Below are 15,918 nucleotides of genomic sequence, written 5' to 3'. Positions count from 1 at the left end.
CCCATTCCCCCCAGCACTCATCAAGAGCCCCGGCAACGCTTGGCCATGTTCGCCAAAAAGAAGGAGGGCCAACGCTTCATGATCCTGATCTCGAGCGGCACGTGCGACGCCACCAAGGTCCACGTCGCCGTCACCAATGGCTTCGCGCAGCTCAAGGGCGACGCAACGACCAAGGTTGACTTCGTCCTCATGGCCGAGGGCGGCTGGGTTGTGGAGGACAAGGTCCTGCGTTCGATCGGCGCGTTTGGGCTGCCGCCGATGTCCAAGCTACTCGACGACCCATGCATGCAAGACATAAATCGGGTCACCTGGACCGTCTGATCCTTCTGTGCCGACGCGTGAGTCTCGCCCCGGCGCTGCATCGGCTCTCTCTCCACCTTCCCCCGCCCTACCTGCCCCCGATCCCGATCCCACCTGCCCTGCCACCGTTCCCGATCCTGCCCCCGATCCCACACCCACCCTGCAGCCGTGGCATCACGGACGTCGCGATCATGAGCAGCGTGGGCCCGCGCCCCAACTGCTCCATCAAGGCGGCCACCGACCCGGCGGCGCTCGCAATGTATGCAAACGCGGACAAGATCCTGTGCTTCTAGACGGACGTTTCTTCAGTCGCACGGCCCGGAGCAGGGCGTGCCTCGGCGCAATATGACGCGCGCCCCTCGACAGCCCACTCGTGGGTGTGGGGTGCGCCGATATACTTCAGCGCTCGAGACGCTCCGCCTCGATCCGCGCACCGCTCGATCCGCGCAGCATGGGACGTGCAGCGCGACGCAGGGGGTGTAACATGTACACTGCTCAAGGTGGCGGCGCTTCGGCGTCAGCTCCCTTCTAGGAATCTGAGACGTTGTACCACCTGTACCGCACTGGGCTAGTCGCCGACCACCCTGCACAAAGATCGCAAGGGCGGGGACCTGTTCTCCTTTTTACCCATCTCACAGTAGAGGTGTCCGTTTTTATTTATTTATTTATTATTTGAGATTACTCAGATTAGCTGGGCGTCGTAAAAATCGAGGAGCGGGCGAGCCAGCGAGGCGGGCAGACGGGCAGAGGGGCGTGAGAGCGCTACCCCCCCCCCCCCCCCACCCCCCCAAAAACCTTATAGTCATCGCCCGAGCCCTCGATGGCGCCCTCCGCCTGCGCCTCAGTTGTGATCTCCTTGGCCTTGAAGGAGGTCTGCCGCCACCACAGCTCGCGGTAGTGGTCCATCCTGCCGTCCACCGCGACCCCATCTCCGTCGAAAGACGGCGCAACCACCCTCCCCGTCCTGGGCAGCGGTGCGAGCGGGTCCCGCAGCGGGGCACAGGCGAGATCGATCTGCCTCTTGCCCGGCGTGGCCGAGCGGCGGATCAGGCGCACGGTCGCGTTCAGACACGGCGATGGAGACGCCATCCAGTGAGAGCGTCTTACCCGGCGCTATGTGCCGCGCGCTGCCCGTTTCGGATTGGATGAGCGGCGTCGGCGGTTCCCCCCCCGCGAGAGCTCGCGGCAAAACCTGGCATCGAAGTGTCGCTGGCTCATCTCATCTCTGCGGGCACGTCGTCGCCTGAAGTACCCGCCTTGCTCACGCTCCAGTGATTGCCCCGTGCGAGGCGCTGGGCGCCGCCCAGCACCGAGACGCTGCGCGGCGCCGCCTCAACAACCCCAAAGCGCCGGTACTTGAAGTCGGTCGAGAAAAAGTCGGCCACCTTGTAGTCATCGCCAGAGCCCTCGATGGCACCCTCGGCCTGCGCCTCGGTCGTGATCTCCTTGCCCTTGAAGGAGCTCTGCCGCCACCACAGCTCGCGATCTGGGGAGGAGGAGGTGCTCAGATTCGTGCCCAAGGAATGGGCTGAGGAGCCCGGGCCCGAGGGGGGGGGGGGAGCGCACAGTGGTCCTTGTTGCCAAAGACCGCAATGTTGTCTCCATCGAACGACTGACCAACTAGTCCATGTGGCGCCACAACCTTGCCCGTCCTGGGGTTTGGCGCGAGCGGGTCGCGCAGCGTAGAGCTCTATCTACTTGCTCTTTCAGTTATAAAAATGCGCGAGGGGGAAGGACGCGGTTCTACCTACCTACCTGACGCGGCACAGACGGTGCACAAGCGCCAGGCTACAGACAGAGACGATCTTTTCGACGTTTGTACCTCGGCGCGCGACACATATCTCCTCTCTCCGGCTGTCGTTTTGCAAAATATATGAGTCTCTCTCCCCCCCAATGAGTTTTTATCTGGCTCTGATCTCTGTTGCCTCACATTCCTTTCGCTTGACCTATCGGTGGCTATCGCGGAGCTAGTCTCTGCATGCACATGTAGCATGCATGTGCACACCGAAACCCCGCGAGATATTTACGTGTCACACCCCACACAAGTTTTGTTGCTAGGGTGCTGCGCGCGGGCAGGACGCCATGGCAGTGGAGAATGTACAGGCATGTTGTACACGCAGAGTGCGATGATGTCGATCAGGACTCTGTCTGATTTGAATGCAGCGACGTCGGGCAGCCGGGGAGGGGGTGGAGGCTAGTGAGGTTGAGCACGGAGCAGGCTGCAGTCGAGTGTACAGAGCAAGAAGGAGCGTCGCTCACTCACCATGGCCGGAGGCGAGCCGCGTAGGACGCCGTCCTGCTGCGCCGCTCGGGCCCCGACGCATCCCCGATGGCCCTCGTCGCAAACTTGGTCGCGAGCGCAACCACGGCGTCGACGGTGCTCGGCGCGTTGATGCGGCCGGTGATGCAATGCGGATGCTCGCCCGGGAGTGGCGAGAGCTGCGTCGTGTTCTCCGCCCCGAAAAAGGCACGCGTGCTGTAAAAGTCGACGTCTGGGTCCGCCTCGTTGGCGAGCACCAGCACGGGCGCCAGCACATCCCTCGCCGTGATGCTGAGCTCAAAGGAGAGGTAGAGCTCGACGATGTGGCGCAGCGCCGCCGCCGGGTACACCAGGGTCCAGGCTCGCCGCTTCTCGGTGGCGTCGACCAGTGTGTGCGCTTTCACCTGAGGCGGAGGAATTCGGGCCTCTATTGGTGCCGGTGGCATCGGTGGGTGGAGGGAGGCCGGGGGCGCCGCTCACGTTGATGCGAAACTCTCTCCCCACGATGGCGCGGAAGAGCCACTCGGAGGCGGCCGCCGGCAAGAGCGCGACGAGGTATTTGAGGGCGTGGTAAGAGCGAGCCCGCAGCGCGAGGGCGGGAGAGAGCGCGACGAGGCCAACCACGTCGTTTGCCCACAGCGGCTGGGCGCACAGCCACAAGCAGAGGGTGGCACCAGTCGAGCTCGCAATCAGCAGGACGCGCCTCCCCAGCAGCCTGCCGCATGCAAACGCCTGCGCGACGTCCCGCAGCAGCGTCGCCCTCGTCGCGTTGGCGTATAGCTCGTACCCGTCGGCCGAGGCGAGTCCGTGGCCAGAGAGGCGAAAGCGGAGCAGGTTGGCCCGGAGATTGGTTGCGAGCCGGGCGTCGACTGGGTCAATCTCGAGCGGGCTCGCGGACCAGCCGTGCAGGTGGAGGACCGAGATGCGGGTCGGCTCCTCTTCTGCTCCGTGCCACGTCACCTCAGAGTGGCAGCCCGGCCGGAGCGGTCCGGCGGCCGCGTCGCGGGATCGGAGAAAGGGCTCGACGCTCGCGGCCGTGTCGACGTGCAGAGGGAGCGGGTTGGCGAGTCCCGGATCGATCGAGCAGAGGAGCTTGAACGAGCGCTGCGTGTGCAGATGGCTGAGCACTCCAACGACGACGCCCGTGACGGTCATGCTCAGGACAAGCGCCTCGGGCCGGCCGGCCAGGGCGAGCCTGCGCGTGTGCTTCATCGTGCCGTGGTGTGCATCAGAAAAGGTCAGCCAGCAATGGCGGACGTACGAGTCTTCACAGACCTTGTTTGAGAAGAATTAAAAACCGGCATCGCACGACATCAAAGGCAAAAACCGGATCCTACACAAGAGGATAATATAATACATATAAAAGGTCAAGAATAGTCAAAAGACTCATCTGGCTCTCTCTCCCGTACGGGGACGAGGGCAGGCCTGCGCCGCTTTCTTTCTTCTCCTTTCCTCTTTAGGAAACTGTTTTGCTGCTCGTTCTCAGGGTGGCACATTCCCGTTCACACCCTCACTTAGGCATGAGCGCCCGAAACTTGAACGGCGGGCGCTTGACGAACCCGAGGGGGGGGACGGGGGCAGCAATGGCTGCGGCCCCGAGAGTCGAATCGACAACTCATACCTTGACTCATAGTTCGAACTGGCCACTCATAATGAAACTTGCCGAAACCGCCCTGTGGGGGCGGCAGCGGCGACACCGCCCCGGGGGCGGCAGCGGCGACCGCCCCGGGGAATTATGTTTAGCGGCTCCCACCCCCAGGGAAGTTCTGATAGACATGTCCAGGACTGTTGTCGAAATAGCGTGTAGAGTCGAAGCCACAAGAGGGCTGGCTCCGTCCGCTAATTTAGGTTTGGGGCATTGGGGGTGTCGCTTTTAGTTTTTCCTTGAACAGTTGATGGGATGAAACGATCGCAAGGGTCGTGTCGCGTGAACGCACAACGGCACAAGTGCGTAATGAGCACTTGAGCACTGGATAGGGTCGATTCCGCATGATACGGGACCCCTCGATCGTCTCGCCCTCCCTCACTGGTGTGTTCATGGGGGGGGGTCATAACAAACACGGTACAGGATCGAGGTGCACGCTGCCGAGGATAAGAGCTCGTATCCGCTGCCATTTCTGCCGCCGAGCTGAACAGCGGCGGTGAAGCACGGCCGGCTGTGTCAGGACCGCGCCCGGCGCTGGAGAGTGCTCGAGAGCATCCGACATCGTCGGCCGCAGCGGCAGGGTCGGCCGAGGTGATTCAGTTTATGTGTAGGTCCGTCACCCGTTTGCCGTGATGCTCAGCGGCGGCGCCCACACCGGTGGGTTCACTCGAGACGGTCCGGCGCCAAGCAAAGAGGAGCGCCGGTTACCAGAGCCTGCTGTGTGGCGGTGTGCGGCCGATTGGGGCCGTGTACTATGATTCCTGTGCGTGCGCCGCAGGACGTGACCACCTTGCTGCGCTCAATGTTCGCGGCCGTGACGCCTCCCCGATGTGAGTCTTCTTCCCCACACAGCACCAGCACCAGTGCACTGCCACGACACTCTCCCTCAGTTCCACAGCACTGGCGCCTCAGCCGTCTTCGCCCACCTCGTGCCGTTGCCGCCTTCCCCACCCCGCCAGCCCTTGCACACGCGTTTACACCATTGCGCCGGCAGGGCGCGGGCACACACTTTACGGCAGTCTTCGCTTGCGCACGCTGCTCAATTGGCTCAATTCCTCCCCACCTAGCTGCTGCCTCGCATCCCGCTGCTGGACGTGCGACTGCGGCCGCAGCGCAATGCATCGCTCGAGGGCCGACCCCGGATACTGGGATACTGCATGATACTGCAGGATACTGCGGGATACTGCTGGATACTGGCCATCTCTGATGCGGATACTGGGATACTCCTGGAGGACCAAGTAGCGCCCAGTTGCAGTATTATTACTTGGCATTTAGCTCTGTGATACTGGGTTACTTCGCCGGCGTGGATCGAGTACTGTGATACTCACCGGGTGCGTCAACACGAGTATCGTGTATCGATCGAAGTATCTGCGGTACCAACCATCGCTCGGAGTATTGAAGTATTATTACTGCGCCATATCTCACAGGGAAATCTTTAGTGTCCCAGTATTTGAGGCCTGCTGCAAATTTCCCCTGTATCTGGACAGCCTCCGCGAAGTAGCCAAAAGAAATTACTCCAACTCTCGGGTGCGGTGATGACTTATCCAATCCCCGGAGGGAGCTCACGCGCCATCAATCTCGGTGTGTATGCTGCTCCTTTTTGCGGCCGCCTCACCCACTGCGCTTCTCGGCACCCGCCCGGGGCTCGCGTGCTCCTCCGCGCCCCCGGTCGCCCGCTCGGCGCCGCCCTTCCTCCGCTCCGACCCGCCGCACGCGGCGCCGCTCGCGCGACTTCCGCAAGAGGACGCTCTCCCTCAGTCCAAGCGCAGGCGGCTGCAGCGGGCGGCGGCGTGGGTGCGTCGCGGCCTTTCGGACGGCGTCGCCGACATCCTCGCCGTCGCGCTCACGCGGCGGCGTGTGCGCGACGGCCCGCCGGCGGCGGCGGCGGGCGCTGCGCCGCAGCGGCAGGTGGCGAGGTACTGGGCGCCCTCGCGCGAGCAGGTGGCGCGGCGGCACCGGATCATCCGGGAGCTGGTCTGGATGGACGCGGAGGGGCAGCTGCAGCGCTTCGTCCGCTCGCTCGAGGGTCGGTGGGAGAGGGGCGCCGAGCGGCTCGCCGCAGAGCCCTGGACGGCGGCCGAGGTGCTCACCGAGGCGGTGCAGCAGGTGCAGGGGCAGCTGGCGCGCTCGCTCAAGCCGCGCGACCCGCTCATCCAGTGGCACCTCAAGACGCTCGACCCGCAGCAGCCGCAGGGCGCCTTCGACGAGTGCGTCCTCGTGCACGGGCGCGAGAGCTGCGCGGCGCGGTACGCAGAGCTACGCGAGGCGCTGCGCTCGGTGATCCCGTGCTTCGTCGCGCTCATCTCCGAGGCGGTGCGGCGGCGGCCCGCCCTCGCACACCGCATCTCCGCGCAGCTGCTGCTCGCCGCCGGCGTGCTCGCTTCGTGGCGCGCGGCCGCCCTCCCCCTCTCCCCTCCCTCTCCCCTCCCTCTCCCCTCCCTCTCCCCTCCCTCTCCCCTCCCTCTCCCCTCCCTCTCCCCTCCCTCTCCCCTCCCCCTGTCCGCGACTCCCCCCCCCTCGTTCGCCTTCCTCTCTCCGTTCCCTCCCTCCACCCCCTCCGCTCCTCCCGTCGCGGTGCTCGGCAGCGGAGGCCGTCCACGAACCGCCCACGAGCCCTCCCCGCAGGCGCGCCGCCGCCCTCCTCCGCCTCTCTCGCCGGCGGAGGTACGAGATGCTGACCAACTTCCTCGCAATCACCAGCGGGCTCGTCGCCGAGTGCCGCGCCGCCGTCGAGGCGCCGAGGGCGCTGCCGGCGGCCGGGGGCGCCGTGCGGGGCCGACGCCGCTGAATCGGCGGCTTGTTCTTCATGCTCTATCGCGCGGAGCAGAGGATCGTTTGTGTAGAGAGCGCCGCCGGCGGGCGGCGCAACCCTGCGGGGATGCATGTAACCTCCCCCTCCCCCACCCCCCTCCCCGACCCCGATGGCGACGCGCTGCGCGCGGAGCCGAGAGTGGCGGGGTGGTGCGGCCAGTTTTGTTGCCTCTAGCGCATGGAGGTTTGAGGGCGGGCAGCGCGCCGAAAGGCGCCTGTCTGCTCTGACTCTTGCTGTTGGGCTCAAGAGTCAGGCCTGACCCGCCTGGTCTCTTCTCTCGTGCTCTGGTATGTATCTCTTTTTTCGTGCGTTCCTGTTCTGGTATGAGTTTGTGTATGGTATGAGTTTGTGGTATTCCTCCTGGCTAGTTCCATTTCACTCCCCCTGACACGCTAAAATCTTGAAAAGAGAAAACGTCCAACGGAGCTCCGTGTTGCTCCCAGCGCCCTCCCCCGCGCTTCCTGCGGCCATGGCCGATGATACTAGTATGAGAGGTCATCTGGCTACCGCGAGAGCGACCCAACTCGTCGACATCGTCCGATGATGGTGCCTCAAAGTCAGCCTTCGGAGGCTATCGTGGGGTCGAGCCGGCAGTAGCCGTGACATGTGGTTCCACCACCCCTCGTATGCTTTGCCTCTGACCGCCACCGTTCCCAGGCTGCCAAATGGGATGGAAAGGAAGGCTCGGCGAGCGTATAGAAGCGTGCTCGACCTCGTCGTGGCAACCTGCACGGCAGCGCTGGTAGGCGCGATGAGCGTCGTGCCACCTGACCCGAGACGGGTCGCAGGCGTCGTACCGAGCGCGTCGAGACCGTGTCCTGATGTGATCTGCACGGGTGAGTCACGTCGGCGTCAAAGGAGCGACGTGCGACCTGTCAGAGCTTGATCTCCGATCTCAGCGGCGTCGAGTCGTCTCCGGCGCGCGACAAATGTACATCCCCAGGACGCGCAGAGGCAGCTGCGACCCAGCGGAGTGGACGGTAACGCACCGCGCCACCTGCTGTGCGTTACCGTCCACTCGGCGGGGTCGCAGCTGCCTCTGGAAGGCACCGAGATGTACCTTTTTCGCGCAATGGTCAAAATCAAGGTTTTGTAACGCGAGCTGTGCCACAGTGAAATGGAACTAGCCTCTGATTGTCTGTACTCTCTTTTTTCGGACGTGTGCGTGAGCGCGTCCACCGTCCTCGTCCGCGTCACCCCCGTGGCGGTATATGTGTAATGTGAGCCCAGTGTGCTATCGAAATTTTTGAACACACATAGGCGCGCGTACCTCTCGTTCTCGCGCCACGATCAAGAATCATGGAGGGAGCGCGTCACTCAATCTCAAAATGCCACACAAGCGCACGGCCCCACCGACCGCCCGCTCCCCCGGCCCTCCCCATGAGCGCATGCGCCAAAGCCTGTGCAAATCTACGTAGTGGCCTTGGAGGACCCGGCCCGGCACCGGCGCCGACCGACAGGCCGCTCCCAGATGCCCTTCCCTCGGAGCGTCACGCTGTCGTTACGATGCTGAGCAGGCCCAAGCGGTGAGGGCGCTGCCGGAGCCGCCAAGAGAGGAGGAGGGGGCTGGCGTGCCTAGGCCGTGTTCGAGAGGAGGACGCCTGCGGCGGCGGGCAGTGCTCAGCCGCGTGCAGGTCTGCGGCCCGAGCGCGCGGCGAGGGGAGAGCGCGCCGTTTGAGCCGAGGATGTAGACGCGCCCGTTGGAGAAGGACTTGATCTTGTACAGGTTGGTTGGCAAGTCGTCCGCCGACTTGTCCTTCTGCCAGGACCTGCCTCCGTCGGTGGAGCCAAAGATGGTCCCGCCTCCTCCGACCGCCCACGCCTTGTTGGAGTCCTGCGGCGAGGCGGCGCCGGGCGCGGGTCGGAGGAGGGGAGGCCGGGGGCTGGGTGTGGGTTAGGGTCAGGGTTAGGGTCGGAGGAGGGGAGGCCGGGGGGTGGGCGGCCGCGGCTGCGAGGGCGGCTGAACCTTGAGGAAGAGGACGTCGAGGATGCCGTAGCCGCCCGACTTGATCTGGCAGCGGTCGAAGGGGATGTCGATCAGCTGCGTGTCCACCGGCTGGCCCGACGTCGTCTTTGAGATCTCTCCGCCCGCCGTCGACATCCAGAGCCCGTCGGCGAGGCGCGACTTGACGAACCTGAGAGTTAGGGAGGCGAGGGGTGGGAGGGAGGGGGCGCCCTTCGCACGGCGGCCCGCTGCCGCGCGAGCACCCCATCGAAGTGATGCGCCTACAGCCGTGCCAGGGACCTGTCAGTAGCCGCGCCCAGCGGCAGCGGGTGGCCGGCTCGCGTCGGCCGCGCGCCTCGACGACCCGCGGTTGTGAGGGATCCAAAACTCGTCGCCGGGCCGGTAGGTGAGGTAGAAGTTGCCGCGCGACGAGACCGCCAGGTACGAGCCGTCCGCGTCGCGTTGGATGTCGTTGATGCTCCCCGAGAAGTACGAGGCGCCCTGCACGCCCGACGAAGAGACCCGGTTGAGCGTCGCGTCAATCGTCTCGCGCACCTGGGCCTTCCAGTTGCGGCCAGAGTTGTCGGTGGTGTAGATGGCGCCTGCCGAGGTGGACATCTCCGCCTTGCCCGGCCCGAGCGCCACCACGTTGTACGGGTCGCCGGGCAGCTTTGGCGAGAGCGGCACGCGCTCCCACGAGGCGCCCGAGTCGCGGGTGTGCAGCAGGATGGCGGGCTTGCCGATGATCCAGCCCTCGCCGTCACGGAAGCTCATCTTTGTGAAGCGGTAGTTGATCTCCTCGTCCGGGTCCAGGTTGGCGAACGACTTGGCCTGCCAGGAGCTGCCGCCATCCGTGGTCTGCAGGAAGGTGCCCTTGTTGCCCACGATGAAGCCGTTCTTCGGGTTGGCCTCGTCGAACTCGATGTCGAAGAGAATGGGCGCCTCGGTTGCGAGCGGAAGCTGAACTGGCGCCCACGTGGGCGCCTTGGCTGCGGCCTGCGCACTAGTTGGCGTCGCCGCGAGCGAAGCGCCGGCGAGGGCCGCGCCAGCGAGCGCATCGCGCCGGTTGGGCGCGGGCGCAGCGAGCAGCACGGGCGACGGGGGCGAGCGCGTTGCCCCACGGCAGGAGGGCAAAGCCACGGGGTCCGCAAGCAGCGCACCGCTGCTGGTCAGCGAGATCAAGCCCAGCATGCTTCGCCGCTAGGCAGAAGTTACCTGGATACGACCAAAAGTCGTTTTCTTTTTCTCCTCTAGTGTATTACCGTTGAGCCCTGCGCGACACTCTTTGTGCCAATTCGCGCCACTCCCGTGCCTAGTGTCGTGAGAGGAGTTTCATTGTAAAGTTCTCTTACTCTGAACAGTGAGTGTCAAGAGAGATTTTTGCAAAAATGGAGCTCGCTAGGGTTGCGCAGCTATGAACAGGAGCGAGTTCGCGCTGCGCTAGGCTCAGACGGCGAGTTCGCGCTGCGCTAGGCTCAGTACGGCGAGTTCGCGCTCTGCACCGCTATAGCGGCTAGGCTCTCTTTTATGGAGAATTTATCTCGCTCGGCTGCGTTGGCTCGCCAAAGAGTCTTTCTTCTCGATGGCGCTGGGTCCGCTCACTGGGGCGGGCGTGGGTGTGCGTGTTTTGTAGAGAAGCAAAAACGCACGTCGTCCGGGTTCTGTCGTGTGTCGAGCGTGCGGGCGGGGAGGGCCCCGAGGGGCGAGGGCGAGGCGCTGAGAGAGCCTGTGGCGAGAGCTAAGATAGAGCAGTGGCCAGTGCGAGAGTTACACACGACACACACGACACGACAGGGACACAGACACAGACACAGACACAGACGCAGACACACACTGCGCTCCCCTCAGCTCCCGCGAGAGGTAGGGAGACGCGAGCCCGACGGAGTCCGGTGCGCGGTGGTGGGGGCCCACGCAGCCAGCCCCTGCGTTGCAAAGGTTGGTGCTGAGCCGCCGCCGCCGCTCGCTCTCGAAAAGCGTCGCGCTGCTGCCCGTTCCCGGAGCGACGAGCGCGAGTTTGGTGGCCAGGGCCTCGCCTGAAAGGGGGGGGGGGGGGAGAAGTGAGGACAAACCGAGCGGGTGGGGCTGCCGGGAAGGTGGTGGGCTACGAGCGAGTAGCGGGAAGACCGTCGATACTCCGGCGGAAGAGTGCTCCCCCGCCGCCCCCTGGGTCACCCCGAGTGACCTACCTCGCAGCCCACACCGCGAGGCGCTGCTGTCAGGGGAATGTTGGGGGCGCGCAAAGCCGCTCGGAAGAGACGGCCAGGAGCCAAGGAGCGGCCGGAGCGCGGGCCCCAAGCTGCAGAAACGAGCTTTTAGTGCTTATGAGCATAAGCACTGGATTCTCATGCGCGCGGAGCGCGCCGGTGCTCTACCCGGACACGCGCGGAGCGCGCTAGCTGGACACCGCACGCGCGGAGCGCGCTAGCTAGACACACACGCGCGGAGCGCGCTGGCTAGATACCGCGCGGAGCGCGCTGGCACCTATGTGCACGGAGCGCACCGCGGTAGAGTCTAGACACATGAAGACAGTCTGTTGCAGTCAGTTGTGGCCACGCGGCTTCGGCCTGACGTCGTAGCACTCGGCTGGCAGACGCTGTGTCTCTGCCTTCTTCCGCGTCATGACCAGACCCCGCTGCAGCGAAGCTCCAATGCCGCCCCTCTGTGCACGTGACCTGTCGTTGTGGTGAAAGCGGTCTTCCCAGTTGAGCCCGCCCCAGTTCTCGAGCGCACGGTTGATGAAGGGCACGGCGACGGGATGGTACGGCTGGGGCGCGTTCCACGCGATCACAGCCTCCTCAGTTGCATGCTCGGTTTATGACGAACCCTGGCCCGTCGCATTTTAAAGCCGCCATCCGGGTGCTTATCTACGTGCGCGACACAGCTGACCGCGCCCTCGTCATGCAGCCGAATCCCAACCGCAACCTTGAGAGCTACGTCGATTCAAACTGGGCAACGAAGAGTTCTCTTGCTCCGGTGGCATGTTCTTCTTCTACGGATGTCTCTTCCACTGGTTCTCCAAAATGCAGCGATCCGTCACGCTGTCTAGTGCCGAGGCAGAGTTCTTCGGCGCCATGCTAGCCGCCAAGGAGGTGATTTTCATCCGTGAGCTACTGATCGACCTTGGATTTTCCATCGACGGCGCCAGCGTCATCAACTGCGACAGCAAGTCCGCCGTCGGCATGGCCTTCGATCCCGTTGCCTTCAAGAAGACCAAGCACATCTTGCGCGCCGCCGAGTTTCTTCGCGATCTCGTCAGCCGTGGCGTTATCTCTGTCGAACACCTCCCCGGCGTCGTCATGCTCGCCGACCTGCTCACGAAGGCTGCCTCGCGGGCCATCTTTACTGGCCTGATCAAGCAGCTCGACGACTTTCATGCCCTCTGAATTTATTTGTCCCTCGCGCCCCGCACTCGGGCCAGGAGGGGCTGTTCCCGGGCATTCACACTATATTCCTCTGAGATAATATTATATTTCGCCGCCACCGCGGCGCGCGCGCTTTATCCGCGCGCTATATTAGTAGAGTCAAACTTGTGTTCTTGTTTTGATCAAACTTGTTACAGCTCACTTCAGCGCGATGCGGCCCCTGTCTAGCCTCCTGCTCCTATGCAGCAGCTATGGCGGGACCGCTATCGAGTATGTCCTGAGAAGGTGCGTGGTCCCTCTTAACTGCCCATGCGCGCGAGGCTGCGTAGGCATAGCCTCGAGAGTGCCAGCAGCCAATCCGAGGCAGTTTGTGACGCGCATTGCGCCAGAAGCGTGCACACGCTGGAAGTACACCTTCCTACTGACCGTACGATCAGGTCGTCACTGAATGCTTGATACTAAGGTCGCGAGCTATGCAGGTGATCAATTGTGCATCATGGCACGGTCAGCAGCGCCGACAGGCTGTCGCAAGGCGTGATAGCATGGCCGCAAGTACGTGCTACGTCGAATTCCCATGAAAACAAGTAAACGAAAAATCGTGCAAAAAATCCAAAAAACGGCGCCTGCGGCGGGCCATATGGGACCCCCCCCCCCCCGCATGGACACCCTCTGGGGCCCCCGCGCCGGCCCAGACGCCAGAGGCCTACCTACCGCACGACACGAAAACACCATGCAGAAAAACATGTCTGTATACTGTATGTGTTCTCTGTGCTATTGGGGAGTACTGTAGGAGCGCGATGGTCGGTGTGTACGGGTGACTCTGTGTGCGGGTCACACACTCGCACAGCCACGGCCTGGAGACACAGCCATGCAAAATATCTAATATCATGCACATGCATGCCACGATGTGGCGATGGGGTGTTCCCGCTTCTCTGCTGGACGGCTGCAACGGGGCTCGGCGGCTCTCTCCGCCCGCGCGTGAGCGCGCTCATGGCTGGGTGAACGCCGTGACGACGGCCGGCGCGGCGCCCGTGTCGCGCGCCCCCGCCACGAGGCCGAGCCAGCCCGCGAGGAGGCGGCACGAGGCGGAGCCTGCCCTCCTGGCGGGCGGCGCCTTGGAGGACGTCTCGAGGCCGCCACAGTGGTCGTGTGTCAGGTCGTGGTAGCCGGACGATTGCCGGACGGCGCGGCTGCTCCGCGGCTCTGTCAGCCGCTCCGTCCTCGCCGACGACGGCTGCGACGCCTCCTTGGCCGCGCGCACCGACGACGGCGCCGCAGTGGAGATCAGCGTCAGCAGCGGGTGGCCGCGCCTGATGGATAGGTAACTCAGAATCAGTTCACCATCGATTCCGCGTGAGCAGAGGGTGGCCGCGCCGGCTGACGCGCTGGGCCGCGTCGAGGTCGCCGTCGGCGTCGACGAGAGGGTCGATCAGCAGCGCCTACGCGACGTCGCCGTCAAGGCTCGAGCAAGGGGCCGGGGGGGGGCATGCACGAGCAGGCATCCACAAAGAGCGCCTCGCAGGCGCCGGCGCGCAGCATGGCGGGGTCCTCCTCGTACGGGGGAACGCCTTGGTCGACGCCGAGCCTGTCGAGAAGCATCTTCGTGCTGCCTCCGAGCCCAAAGACCGTGAAGAGCACCGTCACCATGGTTGTCGCGACGACGGTCGCGCCCTTCCGCTTGTCCTCCATCTCGTCGTGCATCTGCACCGCCAGCGCGACGGCGATGGCACCTGCGACGCGGAGGCGGCAGAGGCAGCCTCTCGGTGCTGGACAGCTGTGCTCGACCCGGAAATGGAGGCGAGCTTGCTGCGCGGCGGGTCGTGCATGTGACAACGAGCATGAGTCAGGTACGGCGTTGGGCAGGGAACGAGTGTGCGGGCAAAGGGGGTGAGGGACTGCGTGAGGGCGAGCGAGTGTGTGAGAGGGGAGCACCTCGCAGGCCAGAGTGCGCCATCACCGCCTGGAAGCGCAAGGGGAGGGGGCGCGGCCGGCAGCGGTTGACGATCGCCGAGAGGAGGAAGACCTGCAGGACGCGCCCGGCGAGGCAGGCGAGGATGGTGACGCCCGCGAGCTTGAAGTCGATGTTGTCGACGTACAGGACGAGGGCGAGGCCGACGAGCAGGAAGATGAGCGTGTCGCAGAACACGGCCATGCTCTTGAGCACGAAGCCGAGGTGGCGGCGAGCGATGGCCGACAGGTTCGGCGCCGCGTAGAGCGCCATGAAGACGCCCGCGAAGAGGGAGGAGACGATGGCGGCGAGGTGCGGCACCTAGCGGGGACGCTGTGGGTATAGAGGGACGCAGGGGTGTTGTTCTTCTGACTGTCGTCGCGGCCTGTCCGTTCTCGACTGTCCGTGCGTGACCGTGGGCCGGGGGTTGTGTGTGAGTATGAGAGACTGCCACTGCGATGTCGGGCCCGGGGTTGTGCTTTTGTGTGAGTATGAGAGGAGACCTCTGCTAGGAGAGGGCTGTGAGCAGAGGTGGTTGCACCTCGGGCAGCACGAAGGAGAGGTAAGAAAAGGCCCAAAACAGGACGACCTCCGTGAGGGGCGTCTCTCCGTGCCGGCCCATCTTGAGGCCTCGGAAGGCGAGGGCGGCGATGAGCGCGGTGCCGATGCCGCAGAGCAGGGAGAGGACGCACACGCGCACAAAGTCGAGCCCGATCGAGGGCAGGATGGCGGGCGTGAAGGCGGGCGGCGAGGAGGAGATGGCGGAGAAGAGGATGAGTGAGACGGCGTCGTTGAGGACCGACTCGCCGAAGACGAGGCAGTGCAGCTCGTGGTCCACCTTGAGCGCCCCAAACGTGGCGAGCGTCGCGACCGGGTCGACGGCAGAGATGAGCGCGGCAAAGGCGCCCGCCTCGCGGATCGGGAGGACCGTCGGCGTCCAGCCGTACTCGCCGGCGTAGTAGATGGCGACCCAGGTGAAGGCGGTTGCGAGGAGGGTGCCGACCACCGCGAAGAGCGTGATGGAGCGGAGGTTCGCGAAGAAGAGCGTCAGGTTGAGGTGGTAGCCCGACTCAAAGATGATTGGAGGCAGCAGGATGAGGTTGAAGAAGACAGGATCAAAGTAGCGCTCCTTCTGCGCGTGCTCCTCGGCACGACCCTGCGCCGTCGTCGACTCGAGCATCGCAAACGCGAAGCCGATCAGGATCGTTAGCCCGCTCTCCGGAAGCCAGTGGATGTGGAGCCGGTGCAGGCACTGGCCGGCAGCGAGCGCCACGGCGCAGAGCGAGATCAGGACCGCCATCTCGAGATACGCCTCATGGGTGAAGCCGTCCTCCTTGAGCATGGCGGGTTGCGTGTCGGCGGGGCGATGGCGCGCTGCCACTGCTGTGGTGGCGTCCAGCCACTCGCAAACACCCACCGGCGATGGCGCGGTCTGGTGGCGTCCAGCCACTCGCAAACACACAAAAACCCGCCGCGCGCCCGCCCGCCCGGTCGAAATTCTTTATTCGATTTGCGGCTTGTTTTTAAGGTGGCAGTCCGGGTTTTGCGAGACGACTGTCGTCTCGCAAGATGGCATCACGCTCGCACCTGCCGACCGCCGCCACGGCGGCGAGACGCCTTATCCGCCACCGCGGCGCCGGCCACAG

General features: G+C 64.5%; 6 protein-coding genes across 6 annotated transcripts; 3 read left to right on the top strand and 3 right to left on the bottom strand.

Annotated features, from left to right (window-relative positions):
- The first annotated feature begins 9 nt into the window (after positions 1 to 9).
- Positions 10 to 990, top strand: EMIHUDRAFT_432256 (hypothetical protein). The gene is made up of 2 exons (XM_005770425.1): positions 10 to 338; positions 467 to 990. The coding sequence occupies exon 1, from the start codon at positions 46 to 48 to the stop codon at positions 319 to 321; it is 276 nt and encodes a 91-aa protein (XP_005770482.1). The 5' UTR covers positions 10 to 45; the 3' UTR covers positions 322 to 338; positions 467 to 990.
- On the bottom strand, positions 983 to 3,772 carry EMIHUDRAFT_196094 (hypothetical protein; the record flags this gene model as incomplete). Its single annotated transcript, XM_005770424.1, has 6 exons — positions 983 to 991; positions 1,096 to 1,413; positions 1,536 to 1,786; positions 1,867 to 1,952; positions 2,564 to 2,964; positions 3,041 to 3,772. The coding sequence occupies 6 exons, from the start codon at positions 3,770 to 3,772 to the stop codon at positions 983 to 985; spliced, it is 1,797 nt and encodes a 598-aa protein (XP_005770481.1).
- A 1,065-nt stretch (positions 3,773 to 4,837) lies between these two features.
- EMIHUDRAFT_196093 (hypothetical protein) lies at positions 4,838 to 5,447 on the top strand (the record flags this gene model as incomplete). Its single annotated transcript, XM_005770423.1, has 2 exons — positions 4,838 to 4,932; positions 5,375 to 5,447. The coding sequence occupies 2 exons, from the start codon at positions 4,838 to 4,840 to the stop codon at positions 5,445 to 5,447; spliced, it is 168 nt and encodes a 55-aa protein (XP_005770480.1).
- A 384-nt stretch (positions 5,448 to 5,831) lies between these two features.
- On the top strand, positions 5,832 to 7,374 carry EMIHUDRAFT_461308 (hypothetical protein; the record flags this gene model as incomplete). The annotated part of the gene is made up of 2 exons (XM_005770422.1): positions 5,832 to 6,592; positions 6,831 to 7,374. Coding segments are annotated over 2 exons (1,175 nt in total), but the record flags the coding sequence as incomplete, so codon positions are not given.
- A 1,144-nt stretch (positions 7,375 to 8,518) lies between these two features.
- EMIHUDRAFT_461307 (hypothetical protein) lies at positions 8,519 to 10,153 on the bottom strand (the record flags this gene model as incomplete). The annotated part of the gene is made up of 3 exons (XM_005770421.1): positions 8,519 to 8,851; positions 8,984 to 9,152; positions 9,327 to 10,153. 3 exons carry the CDS (start codon positions 10,151 to 10,153, stop codon positions 8,519 to 8,521), a joined length of 1,329 nt encoding a protein of 442 aa, XP_005770478.1.
- Positions 10,154 to 13,661: 3,508 nt separating this feature from the next.
- Positions 13,662 to 15,614, bottom strand: EMIHUDRAFT_196090 (hypothetical protein; the record flags this gene model as incomplete). The annotated part of the gene is made up of 4 exons (XM_005770420.1): positions 13,662 to 13,763; positions 13,831 to 14,054; positions 14,257 to 14,593; positions 14,814 to 15,614. The coding sequence occupies 4 exons, from the start codon at positions 15,612 to 15,614 to the stop codon at positions 13,662 to 13,664; spliced, it is 1,464 nt and encodes a 487-aa protein (XP_005770477.1).
- Positions 15,615 to 15,918: the final 304 nt, after the last annotated feature.

The sequence above is a fragment of the Emiliania huxleyi genome, assembly GCF_000372725.1.
Source record: "Emiliania huxleyi CCMP1516 unplaced genomic scaffold EMIHUscaffold_4, whole genome shotgun sequence".
Taxonomy (NCBI): domain Eukaryota; phylum Haptophyta; order Isochrysidales; family Noelaerhabdaceae; genus Emiliania; species Emiliania huxleyi.
This window is presented reverse-complemented; position numbering and strand designations above follow the sequence as displayed.

Bases quoted from the DNA above. Each gene is read 5' to 3' on its own strand.
- EMIHUDRAFT_432256 (XM_005770425.1), top strand. From the start codon at position 46: ATGTTCGCCAAAAAGAAGGAGGGCCAACGCTTCATGATCCTGATCTCG.